At 38.2% G+C, this 21,461-nt stretch overlaps 1 protein-coding gene across 2 annotated transcripts in view; it reads left to right on the top strand.

Moving 5' to 3' along the window:
- The window catches only part of Fmr1 (synaptic functional regulator FMR1), a 114,963-nt gene that overhangs the window by 57,878 nt on the left and 35,624 nt on the right, over window positions 1–21,461 (top strand). For both annotated transcript variants that reach the window (XM_068376526.1, XM_068376525.1), the window contains one exon: window positions 20,026–20,144. In XM_068376526.1, coding sequence (XP_068232627.1) covers window positions 20,026–20,144 — 119 coding nt within the window. The remainder of the gene's footprint in view (window positions 1–20,025; window positions 20,145–21,461) is intronic.

The raw sequence follows: 21,461 nt of genomic DNA, 5'->3' as shown, positions 1-21,461 counted from the left end.
TCCACCCTGGTATCAAGAACCTCTTCGTCTCCACGGACACAGTGAAGAAGCAGGTTTCATATAATACCATCTCCTTTTGGCTAAGGCAGGTGATTATCAGGGCCTATAGCAGTGCGGGTCTTCCCCTGCCAGGTACCCCCAGGCCCCATGACATTAGGGGTCTAAGTACCTCCATAGCCTTCGAGAAGAACATGGCAGTGGCTCAGATCCTTAGAGCAGGCACCTGGTCGAACCAGTCGACCTTCACAATCACTACCTCAAGGAATGTTCGAGGAAATCTTTAGACAGGTTCTCGATAGGAACAGTCGTCTCCACGCTCCAGGCGATTTAACGGAGTAGCCTCAGGTACAATTGTGGGTAGCAAGACCAAGAGACACAGGTTCGTTTACCTATCCCCCTTGTCCTTCCTTTCCCTTTTTCCTTCCCCCGGAGATAATTCAGGTAGAGCCTGCACAAGACATCAGTTCACAACATCGTCATAGGACACCGCATCGAGGAATATTTTAAGGGTGAGTTACTTAGACTAACATGAGCTCTTTGTGTAGTTTTCCCTACGGTTTCGTTTTCTGACCGACTTTGAACCTCGTCTCCTATCTAGGTTCCCTGCCATCCTGCTTAGTTGGGTCTGGAGGTCAGGAAGACACTCCCACCTCCTAAAGTGTAAGTTTCCTAAGAAAGTAGTTCGAGGTAATTCTCCGTGTTGGAACAAATCACAAATTCTAAGTAATTTGTATTTTTCCTAACATACTTACCGAGAACTACTTTCGTCTAATGGCCCTCCCTTCCTTCCCTGAGTGCCTTACTGACCCTTAAGTAGTTAAGCATCCAAGAACTTACTGAGGGTCGAGACCCAAGCTAGCATGCTGCCTGACCCGTGATTGGCCTCAGGGCACGTATCCTTCCGCCTGGGGTAGTCCTCACAGAAAACGGAAGTAGGGTAAACTACACAAAACTCTGGTCGGATGAGAGGAGATTCCAGGTATCTCCTAAGAAAGTAGTTCTCAGTAAGTATGTTTGGAAAAATACAAATTACCTAGAATTTGTGATATTTCTACCTTTGCAATTACCATGCTACTATAGTGAAATATTGGCAGCATATGATAGTGTATGGTAATACTACCATGTGGATAGATCATATCCCTTTGTCTTCCTGTCTTTTCGTCAGTTGTGTTAGTCACAACTATACCCCTGCTCAAGATTCTGATTTTGGTTTTATCTATATTTACCAAGGCACTTCCCCTTATTTTGGGGGTTAGCTGACATCAAACAAATGAATAAAAGGGGATCTTTCCTCTCTACGCTCCTCCCAGCCCGACGAGGGATTCAGCAAGGGAGCCACACCCCACCCTCCCCTGTTATCCACGACAGATAAAATTTCATACACTGAATCCCCTACTGCTGCTACCTCTGTGGTCACCAAGGCGCCAGAGGAAGCAGCAGGGCCTACCAGAACTGCATCACAATTGCTCGCCATTCATTCCTATTTCTAGCACACCTCTTGCCTCTCTCCTCATAACACCCAGAGCTTTCTTCACTCCATTCATCCACCCAAACCTTGGCCTTCCTCTTATACTTCTCCCATCAACTCTTGCATTCATTTCCTTCTTTAGCAGACAGCCATTTTCCATTCTTTTAACTTCACCAAACCAGATCAACACCTTCATATCCACTCAAGCTAGCTGCTAAATCATTTCTCACATCCGTTCTCACCCTCACTACTTTGTATCTAATTGAGATAACACTAGCCATACTCCTCAAACACTTCATCTCAAACGCATTCAATTTCTGTCTCTCCGTCACTATCATTTCAGGCAACTAAGATCCATACATCATAGTTGGTACAATCACTTTCTTATACAGAACTCTATTTACATTCATGCCTAATGCTCTATTCTTTACCACTCCCTTCACTGCCCCCAACACTTTGCATCCTTCATTCACTCAGACATTCATTTGCTTCCACTCCACCATTTGCTGCAACAACAGACCCCAAGTACTTAAATGGATCTACTTCCTCAAGTTACTTCATTCAACATGACATTCTACCTCACACCACCCTCCCTTCTCGTGCATCTCATAACGTTACTCTTAACCATATTAACTCTCAACTTCCTTCTCTCACATACCTATCCAAACTGTCATTAGTCAACCAAGCTTCTCTTCCGAGTTTTCAAACATTATTACCTCCGTCCACCAAGGACGTTATAAAATCAAGTTGGTTTGTTTATTTATTTGTCTTCGTGTTAGATGAGGATAGGATTACTTCAAAACTACTCTGTGGATTTTGTCAAAATTTTCACCACAGTCAGATCGTAGGTCATGGATGGCCCTGTTAAATTTGAGATGATCTAGATCCAGATCACGATTCTAAATCAACATTTGATATTTCGTCATCTACAGTCAGCATATGAAAAGGGGGATACGCTAGCCGTAGACTGATTAAACGTTACAGTAGAATCACCCACGGTCAGCATATGAAAAAAAGAAGTTTTGTCCGTAGACGAGTAAAATGGCAGTATTCATTGGCGGAGGTCTGAAATCTCTTGGTTGCCCTTGTTATTAAGTTTAAGGGGTAGTCTTCTGGTATCTCTGTTTTGTGAGGGTTATTCAAGGTATCTGTTGCTGGGCAATAATCATCCTCATTCCTTTTGTGCTTGGGCCCAAAATGTGATTTGAATAACCTGTAAAGAATGCAATTCCCTCTGTTTGGTTAGAGCTGTTGACGTAAATGTTCATGTCAATATAAAGGGAATTGTCTTTCAATTGAGAGAAAACCCAAAAAGGCTTTGCTAGTGGTTCTTTGTGAAAGTTAGGTTGCTGATGCCACACTGGATATTACCAAACTTGCTTGAGTTGATAGTAACGAGCTTCATGATCGTTGTAATGATTATTCTTTATTTGTTCAAACTGTATAGGCCAACAAGCCCTTGGGCAAAGGCAGCAATCTTAGAATCCTAGGCTAACTCCTCAAACTCCAGTTAGTGTTCTGTTGAGTCGGTAGCTTCTTGAGCCGCACTCTCTCAATTTACTTCAGGTCCTTCTGTTGCAGTCTTCTGATTTCATTTATCCAGTCAGCTCTTTATGACCTCTTACAGTACTGTAATTCTGAAATAGAAAACCAGTTTGGATCCAAATATCCTTCCTCCTGCTGATGTAAGTGACATTGAGCAACCTTTATGACCTCTTACAGTACTGTAATTCTGAAATAGAAAACCAGTTTGGATCCAAATATCCTTCCTCCTGCTGATGTAAGTGACATTGAGCAACCTTAATTTGCTTTTATTGATAATTTACTATATTGTATGGTTTCCTTTAAATGTGTTTTTAGAATTAGTCTTAAAAAAACTTTTAGTTTGGTGAAACTAAGATTTAAAAATAGTTTTGAGGGGCATTGGGGATCAGCTTAATGTAGGTTTAGCCACTAGCTCATCTCAAATTTTCCATTGGGAATCTGCCTAGTGTAGATTTGGCCACTAACTCTTCTCAAATTTTCCATTGGGATCAGTCTAGTGTAGATTTGGCCACTAGTATGTCTCAAATTTTCCATTGGAAATCAGCCTAGTGTAGTTTTGGCCACTAACTCTCCTCAAATTTTCCATTGGGGATCAGCCTAGTGTAGGCTCGGCCACTAACTTGTGTCAAATTTTCTATTGGGAATCGGCCTAGTGTAGGCTCGTCCACTAACTCATCTCAAATTTTCCATTAGGTATCAGTCTAATGTAGTCTAGGCCAAATGCTCATCTCAGATTTTAAATTGGGATCAGCCTAGTGTAGATTTGACCACTAGGTCATCTCAAATTTTCCTTTTGGGATGAGCCCACAATTTTCCAAGGGGGACCGGGTTAGAGGAGGTTCGGCCCCTAGGTCATCTCAAATTTTCCTTTTGGGATGAGCCCACAATTTTCCAAGGGGGACCGGGTTAGAGGAGGTTCGGCCCCTAGGTCATCTCAAATTTTCCTTTTGGGATGAGCCCACAATTTTCCAAGGGGGACCGGGGTAGAGGAGGTTCGGCCCCTAGGTCATCTCAAATTTTCCTTTTGGGATGAGCCCACAATTTTCCAAGGGGGACCGGGGTAGAGGAGGTTCGGCCCCTAGGTCATCTCAAATTTTCCTTTTGGGATGAGCCCACAATTTTCCAAGGGGGACCGGGGTAGAGGAGGTTCGGCCCCTAGGCCATCTCAAATTTTCCTTTTGGGATGAGCCCACAAATTTCCAAGGGGGACCGGGTTAGAGGAGGTTCGGCCCTTAGGCCATCTCAAATTTTCCTTTTGGGATGAGCCCACAATTTTCCAAGGGGGACCGGGTTAGAGGAGGTTCGGCCCCTAGGCCATCTCAAATTTTCCTTTTGGGATGAGCCCACAATTTTCCAAGGGGGACCGGGTTAGAGGAGGTTCGGCCCCTAGGTCATCTCAAATTTTCCTTTTGGGATGAGCCCACAATTTTCCAAGGGGGACCGGGTTAGAGGAGGTTCGGCCCCTAGGTCATCTCAAATTTTCCTTTTGGGATGAGCCCACAATTTTCCAAGGGGGACCGGGGTAGAGGAGGTTCGGCCCCTAGGTCATCTCAAATTTTCCTTTTGGGATGAGCCCACAATTTTCCAAGGGGGACCGGGGTAGAGGAGGTTCGGCCCCTAGGTCATCTCAAATTTTCCTTTTGGGATGAGCCCACAATTTTCCAAGGGGGACCGGGGTAGAGGAGGTTCGGCCCCTAGGCCATCTCAAATTTTCCTTTTGGGATGAGCCCACAAATTTCCAAGGGGGACCGGGTTAGAGGAGGTTCGGCCCTTAGGCCATCTCAAATTTTCCTTTTGGGATGAGCCCACAATTTTCCAAGGGGGACCGGGTTAGAGGAGGTTCGGCCCCTAGGCCATCTCAAATTTTCCTTTTGGGATGAGCCCACAATTTTCCAAGGGGGACGGGGTTAGAGGAGGTTCGGCCCCTAGCTCATCTCAAATTTTCTATTGTGGACCAGTAGTTTCGGCCAGTTCCTCATCTAAAATTTTCCAGTAGGGACCAGCTTAGTGTAATTTTGGCCAATTTCTCATCTCAAAATTTCCTTTAAGGATCAGCCTACAATTTTTCAATAGGACCAGGTTAGTGTAGGCTCTGCCACTAGCTCTTCTCAAATTTTCTTTTGTGGATCAGCATACAATTTTCAATTGGGGACCAGCCTAGTGTAGTTTTGGCAAATAGTTCAAATTAAATTTTCCTTTGGGGATCAGCCTACAATTTTCCATTGGGGACCAGGTTAGAGTAGGCTTAGTCACTAGCTCATCTCAAATTTTCCATTGGGGACCAGCCTACAATTAGTGTAGGCTCGGCCAATAGTTCATCTTAATTTTTCCATTGGGGATCAGCCTACAATTTTCCATTGGTGACCAGCCTATTGTAGTTTTGGCCAATATCTCATCTCAAATTTTATTTTGGGGACCAGCCTACAATTTTCCATTGCGGACCAGGTTACAGTAGTCTTGGCCACTAGCTCATCTCAAATTTTCCATTGGGGACCAGCCTAGTGTAGATTTGGCCTATAGCTCACCTCAAATTTTCCATAAGGAATCGACCTCTAATTTACCATAGGGGACCAGCCTAGTGTAGTTTCGGCCAATAGCTCATCTCAAATTTTTCTTTTGGGATCGGAATACAATTTTCTGTTTGATGTTGGCCTACAATTTTCCGTTGGGGACCAGCCTGGCATAGGCTTGGCCACTAGCTCCCCTCAAATATTTTTTTGGGGCATCAGCCCACAATTTTCCATGAGGGACCAGCCTGGCATAAGCTCGGCCACAAGCTCATCTCAAATTATCCTTTAGGGACCAGCCTAGTGTAGTTTTGGCCACTTGGGGACCAGCCTAGTGTAGTTTTGGCCACTTGGGGACCAGCCTAGTGTAGTTTCGGCCACTAGCTCATCTCAAATTTTCCATTGGGGATCAGCCTATAACTTTCCATTGGGGACCAGCCTAGTGTATGCTTGACCATTAGCTCGTCTCCGATTTTCCATTAGTGATCAGCCAAGTGTAGGTTCAGCCACTATTCTAAAATTTTACAGTGGGATCAGCCTAGTATAGGCTCGGCTGCTAGTTCATTTCAAATTTTCCAAAGCATTGTTAATGGGGAAACGTACCTCTACCACTGGAAAAAGTCCCAAGCCTGGCACAGGAGCAGAGGGGAGGAAATAAACTGTCTAGGTTAGCTGATTTCATTTGATAAGATTAAAAAAATTCAAATATCTAGGTGAGGAGGAAGCAGAAGAGGTTAAATATTATTATTATTATTATCATCATTATTACTATCCAAGCTACAACCCTAGTTGGAAAAGCAAGATGCTATAAGGCCTAGGGCTCCAACAGGGAAAAATAGCCCAGTGAGGAAAGGAAATAAGGAAATCAATAAATGAAGAGAACAAATTAACAATAAATCATTCTAAAATAAGTAACAACGTCAAAACAGACATGTCATATATAAACTATTAACAACATCAAAAACAAATATGTCATAAATAAATTATAAAAAGACTCATGTCCGCCTGGTCAACTAAAAAGCATTTGCTCTAACTTTGAACTTTTGAAGTTCTACTGATTCAACCACCCGATTAGGAAGATCATTCCACAACTTGGTAACAGCTGGAATAAAAATAGTGAAGTATCTACATTTCTGTCTTTGAGAAAGCTTATTGCTGAGTTCTATCCAAATGGAATTGCCCATAAGTGTCGATAATTCTTATTGTATGATGCCATTGAATGCAGTTACTTGTAAAATTGTGTACTATTCATAGTTTTCCCATTTATTTTTCACAGATTGAGGGAATAGATGGAAAATAAGCCTACTGGTAATGCTTCCCAGGAAAGCGTTCATTAATTCATAAAACAAATCATATTCCCAACCTCCTTGTTGCCTCTAAACAAGCTGTTGCTCTAAATTCAATTATTAATGCGAACAACAAAAGGTCCTTGAATAGATTCATACCTCTCTTTACGTAGGTTAAATATTTTACGTCAGTTCCCACCTTAACCCTTTTACCCCCAATAGACGTGCTGGTACGTTTCACAAAACACATCCCTTTACCCCCATGGACGTACTGGTACGTCCTTGCAAAAAAATGCTGTTTACATTTTTTTTTTTTTGCATATTTTTGATAACTTTATGAAACTTCAGGCATTTTCCAAAAAAATGAGACCAACCTGACACCTCTGACAAATATTAAGGCTGTTAGAGCAATTTAGAAAATATATATTGCAAAATGTGTTTGAAAAAAAAAAATGCCTGGTGGTTAAGGGTTGGAAAGTTCCAAATAGCCTGGGGGTAAAAGGGTTAATGTTGTTATACTAGCCCCATCATTATTCAACATCTACACGAGTGACCTACCACAACTCGAGGACATCCGAGGTTTATATATGCTTGTGATCTTTGCATTGTAACAGTCTCAATCCTTTAAACCAATGAAGGAAGGCTGTCAAAGGCATTATCATCTTAGACTTTTACACAAAATGGCATTTAAGACAAACCCCAAGAAAATCCTGGTATGTTCATTCCATCTGAACAATCCCTAGGCATACATAAAACTGAAAACCAAGTGGGGAAAAAAGGATCTACCAGAAATAGTCTCCTCAGCAAAATAACATTCACTAAGTGGGGAGCTGATGCAAAATACTTGGAAGCAAACAGTCTTAGCAGTAAGGCGCTCCATTGCAGAATATTGTGCTTCTGTGCTGGAAAGAGCAAGCCATGGCAACTCAGTGGATATTTAGCCAAATAAAGCCTGCCAATTATTCACCAGTTCACTGAGAGCAACACCCGTACTAGCTTTGTACAGACTAGCCAGCATCGTACCACCAGATATCTGTCGAGATGCTATAGCCAGAAAAGAAATGACCATACGAGCATATGGTCCTAGACACCCTTTATACAACCATCGCAAAACAAGATGACGTCTGAAATCACAGAAGTGCTTCATGGTCATGAAGGAACTAGAGATCACAAATCTATCAAATTACAGACTGCATAAATGGAAAGTGTCATACCACTAACAATTCCTTTCTTAACCCTAGGGAAGACCTGTCCTGTGGATAGTCCTTCACCAGAAGGAAATTGGTCACCCTGAATGGAGGAAGAACAAAAGTTGGTTGGATAGGGGATAACTTCCAGAATTGGGGTTACCCAAATGGTGCTGAATGCCCCTGTGGGACAGGGGATAACATCCAGAAATGGGGTACCCGAATGGTGCGGAATGCTCCTGTAAGACGGGATAGCGTACAGAAAAGCTGTTACCCAAATGGTGCCGAATCCCCCTGAAGGACAGGAGATAACTTTCAGAAATGGGGTTACCCAAATGGTGCGGGATGCCCCTGCAAGGTGCCAATCCAAACAATGAATCACATCTAGTTTAGCTGCCCACTAGGGCCCACCTGTTCAGACATGGATCTAAGAACAGTAAATTATACAGCACTGCAATGGGTAAAACAGTGGTGCAGTAAGGTAGACATGAATTTACACCTGTTTTTATACCTTAGGCTCTAATTTCATGGATGGGTATCCTGTTGCTACCTTCGTTACTAATCCTCATAACTTCAGTGTTATTCACATTTACGCTCAAGCCACCCCTCTCCAAAGACTCCTGCTACTTTACAATCCTTCTCTGTAAGTCTTCCTTATTTTCAGTGGTAATCACCAAATCACCTGCATACATTAACTCGACTGCTATCCATTTTTGATATCTTCACTTAACCCATCCATGACGAGCGCAAATAAAAAAAAGGCTTAATGCTAACCCTTGGTGTAATCTATCTCTAACTTCTAAGGTTTGTTTCCCCAAGGGCTATTATTATTTTTTCATTATTCTTTTGTACACCATCTCTACCATTCTTACTAACTTACTCAGGACTTGATTTAATTCGTTCTTAAGCACCAAAACATCATTTCCATTGGTATTCTATCATACTGTAAACTCGCGGAGGTAGCAGCAGTAGGGGACTCAGCAGTATGAAGCTTCATCTGTGGTGGAAATGTGGGAGGTTGGGCTGTGGCACCCTAGCAGTACCAGCTGAACTCGGCTGAGTCCCTGGTTAGGCTGGAGGAACGTAGAGAGTAGAGGTCCCCTTTTTGTTTTGTTTCTTGTTGTCGGCTACCCCCCAAAATTGGGGGAAGTGCCTTTGGTATATGTATGTATGTATGTAAACTCTCTTTAGATCTACAAAAGCACAGAAGTGCTTCTGGCTTCCCTCTAGCCTCTTTTCCTGTAGCTTCCTTACTATAAAGATAGCGTCCACAGTCCCTCTCCCTCACGTGATTTCATATTGCTTTTTCCCAATCTTTACAATCTCGCGTCCACTATGATACAGTAGTAAGCAATTACTGTAATTGTTACAAATGATGTTAAGTAGCCTATGATTGATATATTACATTATAACTTTTTCAGTTGGGAAGAATTGGAAGAAGTCGATAATTTCCTAAACTTTGTAAATATAAAGACTATAAGATATTTGGTGTATCGGGAACAGGGATGAAACCCCTCTAAACTTTGATACACCATAAAAATTGATAGATATTAAATTGAATAAAAAGTATTTTTACTAAAAACTACCTACTTTTTTATTGTAAAATAATAATGATAGTTCAAGTAATAATTGTCTCGGTTAGTAAAAGGAAAAAATTATTCATTAATTTATATTAATCAGCTGATTTGGAAAGGATAGATGATAGTCTTGAAGAGCCAACAAACGTAGTCAATGCAAATTAGTTTGTATACTCGGTGTGTTTTTATTCCATAATGCAGTACTAATATATGAACATTAAAATCTTTTGTTGATTACGGTTAGTAAAGTATCAATTATTAAGATCCATTTTTAATTTGAACACAGCTGCAGTTTTATTACTGAGTGTTCGGATTAAAGTATTTTTTATTTAATGTATGCGCAGAGAAGTGTGTACAGTAAAAGTACCGCGAGAACCCTTCATCCCAGCCTTGGTGTTTGAGAGTAGGATGTTCTTTTGATCTCCCTGCAATAGCGATTTTTATTAATTCCATGTATTAACCCTTTTACCCCCAAAGGACTTACCGGTACGTTCTTGCAAAACACTGTTGATTACATATTTTTACATATTTTTGATAATTTTATGAGAAACTTCAGGCATTTTCCAAAAGAATGAGACCAACCTGACCTCTCTAGGACAAAAATTAAACCTGTTAGAGCAATTTAAAAAAAAATATATAGCAAAATGTGCTTGAAATTTAACCTTATGGTGGGTGTTAAAGGATTACGTAAATTATGTTATTCAAAGAAAGTTAATAACACATTTTTCTTATGCTTTGTGTGATTTATCACATTTTTTTTTTAATTTGTGAAAAATTACAAAATTATGCAGCGTACACTAAGAAAAAAAGCTCCTAATGTTGACTTTGTCAGGTGTTTTTAAATTTATACTTACCATCAAAATACTTTATCTCTTTATTGGAAAAACATACTATATATCTAAGTTAGAGAATAAGTTTCAATTCACATTAGTTGGTAATTCTTTGAAAACAGTGATGCTATTTGGACAATGTAATTCCAACCAAGCAGCTATTAGGAAACTTTTCAGAGCCAAAAGGGCATCCTTGCGAGTGAGTTGCAGATTTGCATCATTAAAAAAATTCAATACAGTTTAGTGAGAGCAAAGACTAATGGGTAATGAATTTATTGCTGTAAGCATGAAAAGCAAGATTATTAACCCTTTTACCCCCAGGCTCTTTGGAAAATAACCCTTAACCCCCAGTGAGTTATTTTTTTCCCAGCACATTTTGCAGTATATTTTTTTTTAAATTGCTCTAACAGTCTTAATTTTTGTCATAGGGAGGTCAGGTTGGTCTCATTCTCTTGAAAAATGCCTGAATTTTCTCAAAAAATTATCAAAAATATGAAAAAAAAAAAAATTATAGCATTTTTTTGCAAGGACGTACCAGTACGTCCATGGGGGTAAAGGGATGGGTTGTGCGAAACGTACCAGTACGTCCTTTTGGGGGTAAAAGGATTAACAATAGTAGAAGAAAATGTTGATAAGGATGTGATCCTAAGATGTAATGATTAATAGCTGGAGTACAGTGGAGAGGTCTGATTATGAATGAAAAATTAGTGGTAAAAGAACTATAAAATGCCAGGAAATCTTGGGGAATGTGATGGATGAAGACCTTGCCCTGATTGGAGTACAGGATAGGTAGAGAAGGGAAAGAAGTTTTCATGCCCTTTAAAGCCATTGTTATTACTAGCAAAGAAAAACCTCTTGTCCTCTAACAAAGAAAGCGGCCAAGTTTGGAAAGGAAATGGAGAAACAACAAACTATACATATTTGAGAAATAAAACGAAATATCGATATCAGTAACAATGCTATAATAAATCCGTCAAATATAAACTATGAAACTAGATGTTTCTACTTTCAACAAGTTTAGAAAAATCCACCAAATCAATTGCCAGATTAGGAAGATCATTCTGTAAGGGATCGGCCAGACCAAGCGCGGCTAGTGGGGAGGTTAGCGACAAGAGGTTCCAGCTGATAATTGAAACCTTAGGTATCTTATGTAGGTGGCCAGATAGGAGCCCGCGACTCCTATCTGGCCACCTACATAGGATACCTAAGGTTTCAATTATCAGCTGGAGCCTCTTGCCGCTAACCTCCCCGCTAGCCGCGCTTGGTCTGGGCGGGCCCTTACCTGGTAATAGTAGGAACAAGAGCAATCAGATTTTAGACCTCTGCTAATGAAATTGCCAACATTTTACTCAAGTCTATAGATGAAATATTTTTTTCATATGCTGACCGTGGATGAATTTACTGTAACATTTGACTAAATTCTACTGTAATGTTTGACTAAATTCTACGGACAGTGCATCACCCTTTTCATATGCCGATTCAAGATGTCATAAAATGCAAATCCAGATCTAGAATCGTGATCTTAGTCCGGATCATCTCCATAAATTAATTGGGTCGTTCATGACCTAAGATCTATCTGTGGTGAAAATTTTGTCAAAATCTGTTGTAGTTTTGACGTATTCCTGTCCATTCATGGACGGATACATTTTGACAAATAAATAAACTAATAAACCAACCAACTCTATTTTAATACCTCCTTGGTGGAGGTAATAAAACTTCTAGAATACTCTGTAGCAAGGTATGACTGTTGTTAATGAAATGCATATCTATTACTGGGTTTGTATTGGTACAATTTGGAAAGATCTGGACGCAAATAATGGTCAGAATTATGAGAAATCATATGCAACTTGCACAAAGACCTTGATAATTATTTTCTCAGGACAGATCGACTACAAAAAAATCTTGAACTTTCTCACTATTTGCTCCTCCTCTGGTTTTTTTTTTTTTTTTTTTTTATTTAATTTTTTTTTTTTGATGATGATGATGATGATTGAAATAGGCTTTATCTCTCAAGAGTAAATTTGCAATCAAGAATGACATTTAAAATTTAAAGTTTCATACAGTGTACCATATTTTCCATGTCAAAAGATGCTAATGATTGAGCAGTGCATATTTCTTTACCTTATGTGACAGTTTAGCGTTTTTGAAGTATTCAAGAATATTATTCATACTTTGAGTTATCTTTATAAAATTTTGATTGATGGTCTACTATTTATACAGTAATATGAGAGCAGACCAAGAGCAAGTTTTTGAGGGTTAGATGAATTATAGAATAATGTTATCCTCGTCCTAAGCAGTTATTGAACGTGCATGATTGGTTAAATTTTAATTTTATTCAATTTACTTAGAAAAATTAATAAGTATGTAGCAAGATGAGACTGGGTACAACTCTCAAAATTCTTCATTCTGAAAATATAATTTTAATATGATATATGTCGTGAAAAATATTTGGAGAATAATTAAGCAATTAGAGAATGTTTTGCTAGTGTTGACCTGCCTGTCTTATTTTTTTTTTTATTATTTCTAAGTTCTTTCTCTATTTATTTAAAGATGATGAAATATATTTTTTATTCTGTGCGACTTACTCTCTTTATAGTCTGCAAATAGCATAACTATCTTTATAGTCTGTAAACAGCATAACTTTTTTATACAATAATTTTGCCCATTTATCTCTCAACACTTTTAATTATGAAAGTTGCGACACCTTTTGATATATTTTTCCTCCAATCTTAGTTGATATGGTGAATTCCCTTTCATGAAGGGCTATTTATTCACACCATTTTTCTCTCTGATAGAAGTAGCCTGATATTGATCCTGCAGATTTTGCTTTATTCAAATCAGGATTTTGTCTTAATAAAAGAAAAATTGCGGTGTAAAAGTGAATTCCAGCGAAGACAGCCTGTGAATAGTGGTTTACACACGCCCTTGTTAAATACACGACACCAACAAGGTGTTCGCGTGAGGGTTGTAACCTCTGCATTCCATGCTTTTATCTTTATGTAGTATATTTGGAAGATTTATATTAGAAAAGTGTAAAGAAGGACCCTTTTCACCGGGCGTCACAGGTCTCTCCCCAGAAATAGATTTTTCCTTCGTCAAAATCCCTTTTTTATAGTTGGGAATATAGCTCTGTAATAGTTTTGCTAATTATTGCAGGATATGTTTTTTTTTTTTCTTATAATTTGAAGCTGAAGATAATGATCTAACTGCAAATAATTGGAAATAAAAGTCATACTTTTGAGTTAATTTCCATCGAGAGGATGGTGAATGTTAGCAAGATAAGCATCAGAATGGGCCAAGCATACCCGTCATGGCTTTTGGGTCCATATAATTTGCGTAAATAGTTGAAGGTGAGAGACTTGTGAAATGAGTTTTCTTTTAAGCTCTATCATGTTTTTGGTTAAACTTATTAGTGAAAGCATAGAGATGTTGGTTTTGATTTTATTGGGCTTTTGTGATTTCATTTAAATATTGCCGTAGCGTGTTGACTAATGTGTAATAACTCCACCTCTCGTATCCAAACCAAGTCCAGTGTACTCTCAACTATGATGCAATATCCAAGGTGTACGTGGTTGTTTGGGACAGGCGTAAACTTTATTATTTGTCGAATTTATTTTGTGGAAAATTTTTTTATCTTGGTCTAAAATGCAATTTTTGAAAGTTAGTTTATGATTCACGGAAAAGGATTTAGCATGCCCCTCTTGTGTGCGTGTGTTTTTTTCCTATTTATTTTTCTTTGTTACTGTTGTCCACTTGCATACCAACCATCACTTAAAAACTGACCCAGTATTATTCCATTATCTTTGTGAATTTTTAATACCTGTTTGGCATTGCCTTATTTCTTTTCTTAGGAAGGATCAGTTAGTGAAAGAAAGATTTAGTTGGACTTGTGTTTTTTTTACCAAAGAACTAGATGTGAAGGAAGCTTACCCATTGTATTGCTTTAATTTTTGATACTTTGATCTCGCTATTCTAGTTACAAGAGTAACTGTCTAAAAGTTTATTATTATGTTTATTATAGCACACTTTCTCTTCTCGGATCCATGCAAGTTGGAAAGTTCTTATTGCCTCTTTAAATATTAACTTTTTGTAAAGTTATTCCACCTTACAAGTTTGTGGTTTAGTTAAATGTAATGGTAATACAGTAACCCTTTCACTAAGATGATTTTAGGGACTGCCCATTTTATAAATAGCTTAATCTAGATAGTAACAATGGATCCTATAATATTTCCTACACTAATTGAGATAACCCTTGTGAACAGTTTTTCCACATAATATCTAATCTTTGTCTAAAAAGGTAACACAGCAAAGGGATCGTAACAATGGCGTTGGTCGGAGTTATGACGAGTTCTATAATATAGAGATTTTATTTCATGGTAATTTACTATTTATGGAAGCTCTTCAAATGACAAGGATATTTTACATCTTTCAAATAAAATACATACACAAGATGAATGCTGGACTGACTCAAGCAATTTATAGATAAACTGTCCTTAGTGGGAAGAGGAAATTGAGGGTTAATTATTAATGTTCCAGGACTAAGTTGTTAAGCATGTTTGGAAAGGATTGTTGAAGAAACTTCTTTGTATTGTTTAGATTGTTGTAGCCTTCTGTAAAGTAATGCTAAGAATGGGAAATTACAGTTGTGATGTACTTGTGAAATAAGTTTAGATTACAGAGTATAATAGAGGTTTGAAACTTCAAAGGTATGGGATGTTACACTTAACTATTCTTTCTTTGGTTATGATTATAAATTTTTAGGGCATTAACCATCCACTGAATCCCCAAACTTCCTTGGCTTTGTTGCAAGTTATTTGCTTTTTGGCTTTTCATTACGGAGCATATTTTTCCCCCTAGTAAATTTTTCTCTCATGCAGTGTGAGAGGTTAGATTGTATGGGTGAGTAAACTTATTGGATGCATTTGGTAAAATCAGTGTGTGCATGGGGTAGTAGTCTTTTTTTTATGTATTTTTATACGTTGAACGGGTCACTGCAAAGTACTATAATCTTGCGAAATTGTTCTTGGTATTGTTGACTCCCATGTATTTGACAAGGAATTTTTTTGTGAATTTTCCCTTCATAAAAAAAATCTAGGTGGTATTGTAAGTAGAGCATTTTTATGTTGCGCCACTAACTGTACTAATAGTAACTGAAGTTTAGCTAAACCCAAAGGTGGTATTATTATTTATTGTCAGTAAAGATCCTTTGTAAAATCTAAATTTTCCCTTCATAAAAAAATCTAGGTGGTATTGTAATGTAAGTAGAGCATTTTTATGTTGCGCCACTAACTGTACTAATAGTAACTGAAGTTTAGCTAAACCCAAAGGTGGTATTGTAATGTAAGTAGAGCATTTTTATGTTGCGCCACTAACTGTACTAATAGTAACTGAAGTTTAGCTAAACCCAAAGTGCTGTAAATTTTTTTAAGTCCTTCTTTAGCTTTTTCCCAACATAGAAGAAAATTATTACATCACAAGGAGCATTTGAGACTATTGTATAAGATTGCAAAACCTTGCTGAGCATTATTGTCACCCTCGTTCCTTCGTGGTCGCTAAAGCTTTGTCGTTGTTCTGTCCATTCTAGAAGACTGATAGTTTGGGGTAGTTTATTGTCAGTAAAGATCCTTTGTAAAATCTAAACTTGTCATAGACATATGGGAAAAGGACCAATTGAATAGGAATACTTGCATATAACTTAAATGTTTCATACTAATACTATACACGGTTTTTTAACCCTTTACCCCCTTGGACGTACCGGTACGTCCTTGCAAAAAAATGCTATAAATTTTTTTTTTTTTTTTCATATTTTTGATAATTTTTTGAGAAAATTCAGGCATTTTCCAAGGGAATGAGACAAATCTGACCTCTCTCTGACAAAAATTAAGGCTGTTAGAGCAATTTAAAAAAATATATACTGCAGAATGTGCTGGGGAAAAAAATAACCCTCTAGGGGTTAAGGGTTGGAAATTTCCAAATAGCTTGGTGGTAAAAGGGTTAATGTTAAGCCGTGCGCAAAATCCCAATCTTCGCTTATTGCATAACAGTTCTTTAGAAGTTGGTAGGTTATTCCGTAGTAACAACAATAGTAGTACTGTAGTTTAGCCGAATTACCCTCTTGATAATAGTTTCTGGCCTGTTTCTTCCCCATGATTATAGCATTCCAGTCTAGCTTCTTATATGTTTTCCTATCGCTGCTTTTGTTTGTATCGTAGCTTTTATTTTCCATGTCACTGCTGTACTAGATATGTTTATCCTATTTTATTTTAAAAGAACCTTTTTTATGTACAGTATTAGTGCTCCTACCAGTCTGTACAGTAAAGTATATCCCTTCCAGCTATACACGGACGGGCCATTTGGCCATTATTAGGAAAGAAAGTTAAGCCAAAAGAACTTGCTCGAACTTCACTTTTCATGCAAAGAGACTGCAATTTTATAATTATCTTGAGTGCAGTGTGCAAAAAAGAACTATTATTTGATATATATGGCTTACCTGAAGGTTGATAGCAGGTACGCAAAACCCAGGCCTACCATCATGATTGAAGGAAGTACAGATCCATATATTACACTGTACTGTTGCCGATGCTAGTCTTTACTTTATTTGTAAAATAATCATTTTAACCCTTTTACCCTCAAAGGACGTACTGGTACGTTTCACAAAAGCCATCCCTTTACCCCCATGGACGTACCGGTACGTCCTTGCAAAAAAATGCTATAAAAATTTGTTTTTCATATTTTTTGATGATTTTTTGAAAAAATTCAGGCATTTTCCAAGAGAATGAGACCAACCTGACCTCTCTATGACAAAAATTAAGGCTGTTAGAGCAATTTAAAAAAAATATACTGCAAAATGTGCTGGGAAAAAAATAACCCCTTGGGGGTTAAGGGTTGGAAATTTCCAAATACCCCGAGGGTAAAAGGGTTAAAGAATAATTTTTTCATCAGTTCATTTGAACAAGAGGGGGAATTAAAACCACCTCCCTTATTCTGCATACATAGAGAGTGCAGTTCAAAACTATAGTCCATTTTTTTTAGCGAGGCAGATTTGCAGAGACACGCAGCGGTGCTCTTTTAGCTCTGAAAAGTTTCCTGATCGCTGATTGGTTAGAATTATCTTGTCCAACCAATCAGCTATCAGGAAACGTTTCCGAAGTAAAAGGGCACCGCTGCGAGTCTGTGCAAATATGCCTCGCTAAAAGAAATGGACTATTTGCAATTGTGCTTAATATAAAACACAGCATGAAGGAAAGAGGCATAACATACCTGATTAATCCTGTAGAATAATGTAATTATAATAAAATTCAAATCCAGATCTGACAAGCTTTTGAAAAAAAGCTTTTAAGAATGAAATACTCTGTCAGGAGAGAAGTGTCAGCGGAAAACGTTTGAGATTAACCCTTTTACCCCCAAAGGACGTACTGGTATGTTTCACAAAAGCCATCCCTTTACCCCCATGGACGTACCGGTACGTCCTTGCAAAAAAATGCTATAAAATTTTTTTTTTTTTCATATTTTTGATAATCGTTTTAGAAAATTCAGGCATTTTCCAAGAGAATGAGACCAACATGACCTCTCTATGACAAAAATTAAGGCTGTTAGAGCAATTTAAAAAAAATATACTGCAAAATGTGCTAGGAAAAAAATAACCCCCTGGGGGTTAAGGGTTGGAAATTTCCAAATAGCCTGGGGGTAAAAGGGTTAAACTTTAAAATGGGGTAATGAACCCCAAATCGCCGTTTAATCTTGCAAAACTGCAATGTTCTTGCACTCGGTGGGTGCCGTATGGGAAAGTGTATGGATGGAAAGATTATAAATTGAAATTTTTTGGGGGCTGAGCAGCTCACATGTTCTAGATCTTAGTACAGTATTGTGATAATTATAATAGTCTAAAGAATAAATTCTGTTCCTATTCTCTTTATCATACTTGAAAAAAATTAGTTAAATCCAAGTTGTCACCTTTCTTTAAAAGCATAAATTTTTTTTAATGAATTTGTTCAATAAAATGGCCTTGAGTGACTAAGATATTTGGTAGAATATTCTATGCATATTTACTGAGGAGCGTAGTAGATTTCTACTGTTCCATTTAAATATTTCTTAATTTGTAGTGTAAATTTAAACCTTTGATACATATTGTACAATAGTTTCAAAGTTGACTATCCTGATCTTTATATCTATTTTCAGTATTTTTACTTATTAAAAACTTGGGCAAAGAGTACCCATTTCTCTAATTTGGGATGGATTTTATGCCAGTTTGAATGCTTAGCTTCTGATAAAAAGTTTTGCTTCATTTATTATACACCACTGCACCACGTGTTCAGAGACATTTTTTTCCCTAGTTCACTTTCGTGCTTAAGGGCAACTAGGATACCAAGTTTGAAATGGCAGCTGACTGCTTGTTCATTTAAAAAAAAACTGCTTAAAAGTTTTGTTTGGCGAGTGCTTTTGTTTTGTGATCTGGTTCAAAATTTGTACTGCATACTGGTTTTGTTTATAGTAATATCCCTCCTAATGTTGGTGTAGCATATGCCAGTTCTGACATTACGTCGCTTATCATTAAGTATTACAGTAATTACAAAAAGAAAATGCGTTCATACTCGACCTAGGGTCTTTTTTTCCCCATCCATATACCAAGGCACTTCCCCCAATTTTTGGGGGGTAGCCGACATCAACAAAGAAACAAAACAAAAAGGGGACTACTCTACGTTCCTCCAGCCTAACCAGGGACTCAGCCGAGTTCAGCTGGTACTGCTAGGGTGCCACAGCCCAACCTCCCACAATTCCACCACAGATGAAGCTTCATAATGCTGAATCCCCTACTGCTGCTACCTCCGCGGTCATCTAAGGCACCGGAGGAAGCAGCAGGGCCTACCGGAACTGCGTCACAATCGCTCGCCATTCATTCCTATTTCTAGTACGCTCTCTTGCCTCTCTCACATCTATCCTCCTATCACCCAGAGCTTTCTTCACACCATCCATCCACCCATCTTTTTTTACAGGAAGTGCTTTGCTGTACTGTAATGACTGTTTTTAATATAGATACAGTATTTTTTTTTTTTTTTTTTTTTTTTTTTTTTTTTTTTTTTATATATATATATATATATATATAAATAGAATGATAGTGTATTTAAGTACTTTATTATGTTCATTACATGTACAGTATAGGGAACATGTAAGTGGCTTTATAGGGTGAAAATCCAAACTGGTCTCTTGCAACCAGTGGACAAGGTAGGATTACACTTGTGGATCCATTAACGTATCAAGAAGCATGATATACAATTACCATGTCAAGGGTTTTGATCAGTTGTCGTCAGCAAGTGATAAGTTGCTGATGAAAGGACCTGTAAATTTGTAGGAATATCTAAAGTACAGTAGTATGATCATGTTCAATATTGCTCAATAATATATTTTTTATTTTATAACTGTAACTGTGTACAATAGCTTAACCACTATTGTTTAACCCATTTTTAATAGGATTGCAGTACTCTTAATGCTATTGTACAGTCAGTGACACACGGAGTCAATTTTTTTTTTTTGTCTCATTTAAGAGCTTTACAGTGTGTGTTCTCTAGTTCTAGATGTACAGAAAATGAATAGCATCCAGTACTTAATTATTTTTGTTTACTTTCAGGGGTTATAATAGTGATGTTGAAACTGGAGGCCGAGGAAGGGGAAGAGGAGGTCCTCGAGGTCGAGGCCGAGGTGGAGGCAGAGGAAGTGACCGCTACAGTAACGACCGTTCGGGAACTGGTAATACTTTAAGTGATTACATTACCAATGCAGAGAAACGAGGTGGGCCGGGGAGAAGTGGGGTGGGTCATGAGGGTAGAGGTCATGATGGACGAGGTGGAGGAGGAGTAGGAGGTGGTGGTGGTGGTGGTGGTGGTGGCGGTGGCAACGCCAGCAGTGGTGGGGGTGGTGGCGGAGGAGGAGGCAGGGGAGATTACTCTCGGCCCCCACAACAACCCGACCAGAGAAACCACAGAGGAGGGAGTAATGCCGATAAGGGTGGCCGTAGAGATAAAAAGTCATAACTGTAGGGTGACTTCGTCAGTTATGGACCCAAGTACCAGAAAGGAATTTTAGTTCCCAAACTTCATAAAGATCATACCGTATTGTGACTCGGTTCTTTTTGAATCAATATCAAAGCTTCATGAAACTTGACCTAAGAGAGAGGCTGTGCAATTTTACTGTGATTTTTCAGAAATTGATATTTAGACACTATACAGATTTGACAGTGAATAATTGGGTAATTACTTGATATTGATACAAAATTTCACCTACTACTACTGCTACTACTCTGCTACTACTACTACTATTACTACTACTACTTCTATTGGAGTCTTCAACATGTAACATCTAGCCAGCACCTGTCAAACTAATGGAATGGTTGGGAGGAAGATTTATCCTGCCCTGAAATCTGGATAACAATTCAGGTTTTGTCGAGATTAATGTTTTTTTTTTTATTTTATTTTGAGTCTACAGCCTCTGCAAAATCTGTGTTGCTTTCCTAAGGTATTGGGGCATTGAAAGTCCCAAAACGTTGGGGTTCAGAGTCCCATATGGGAATTGTGGGCTTGAAACCAAATCACACACCGTGGTATAGATACTGTTATGCTGTAGACCTTATTGGACACAACCATAAGAAGTCATATCAAATCTGCTGTTTGTCGTCAACTTGCTGTATGCATGCTCCAGTATACTTTCTCTTTATTTCATTTATTTATTTGTGCATTCACAACTGTTTGAAAATTCAACTATTGGTTCCTCATTATAATGCATGTTTTCATGACAAATAAAAAATACTGTAGTTCTAGTTTTGCAATCTGGTTTTGAGTTATACATTTTGTGTACTGTTGCCATTGCATATAGTGCTGGGTATCCAGCATACAGTGTACTTCTGAGCTAACGAAAAAATATTGTAGCGGTCATTAATGTGTATGAAAAGAACAGATGACAAACATTTTGAATGCAGTCCCTTCTAATGTTTATCTAGAAATAAGGGGAAAGACATCTGTCTTTAGTACACTGCATAGATATAGTGCATGACATCGCATAGTACTCATA

This window comes from Palaemon carinicauda, chromosome 7, assembly GCF_036898095.1.
Source record: "Palaemon carinicauda isolate YSFRI2023 chromosome 7, ASM3689809v2, whole genome shotgun sequence".
Lineage (NCBI taxonomy): Eukaryota > Metazoa > Arthropoda > Malacostraca > Decapoda > Palaemonidae > Palaemon > Palaemon carinicauda.
Note: the sequence above shows the minus strand (reverse complement) of the source record. Positions and strands in the feature narration are given on the sequence as shown.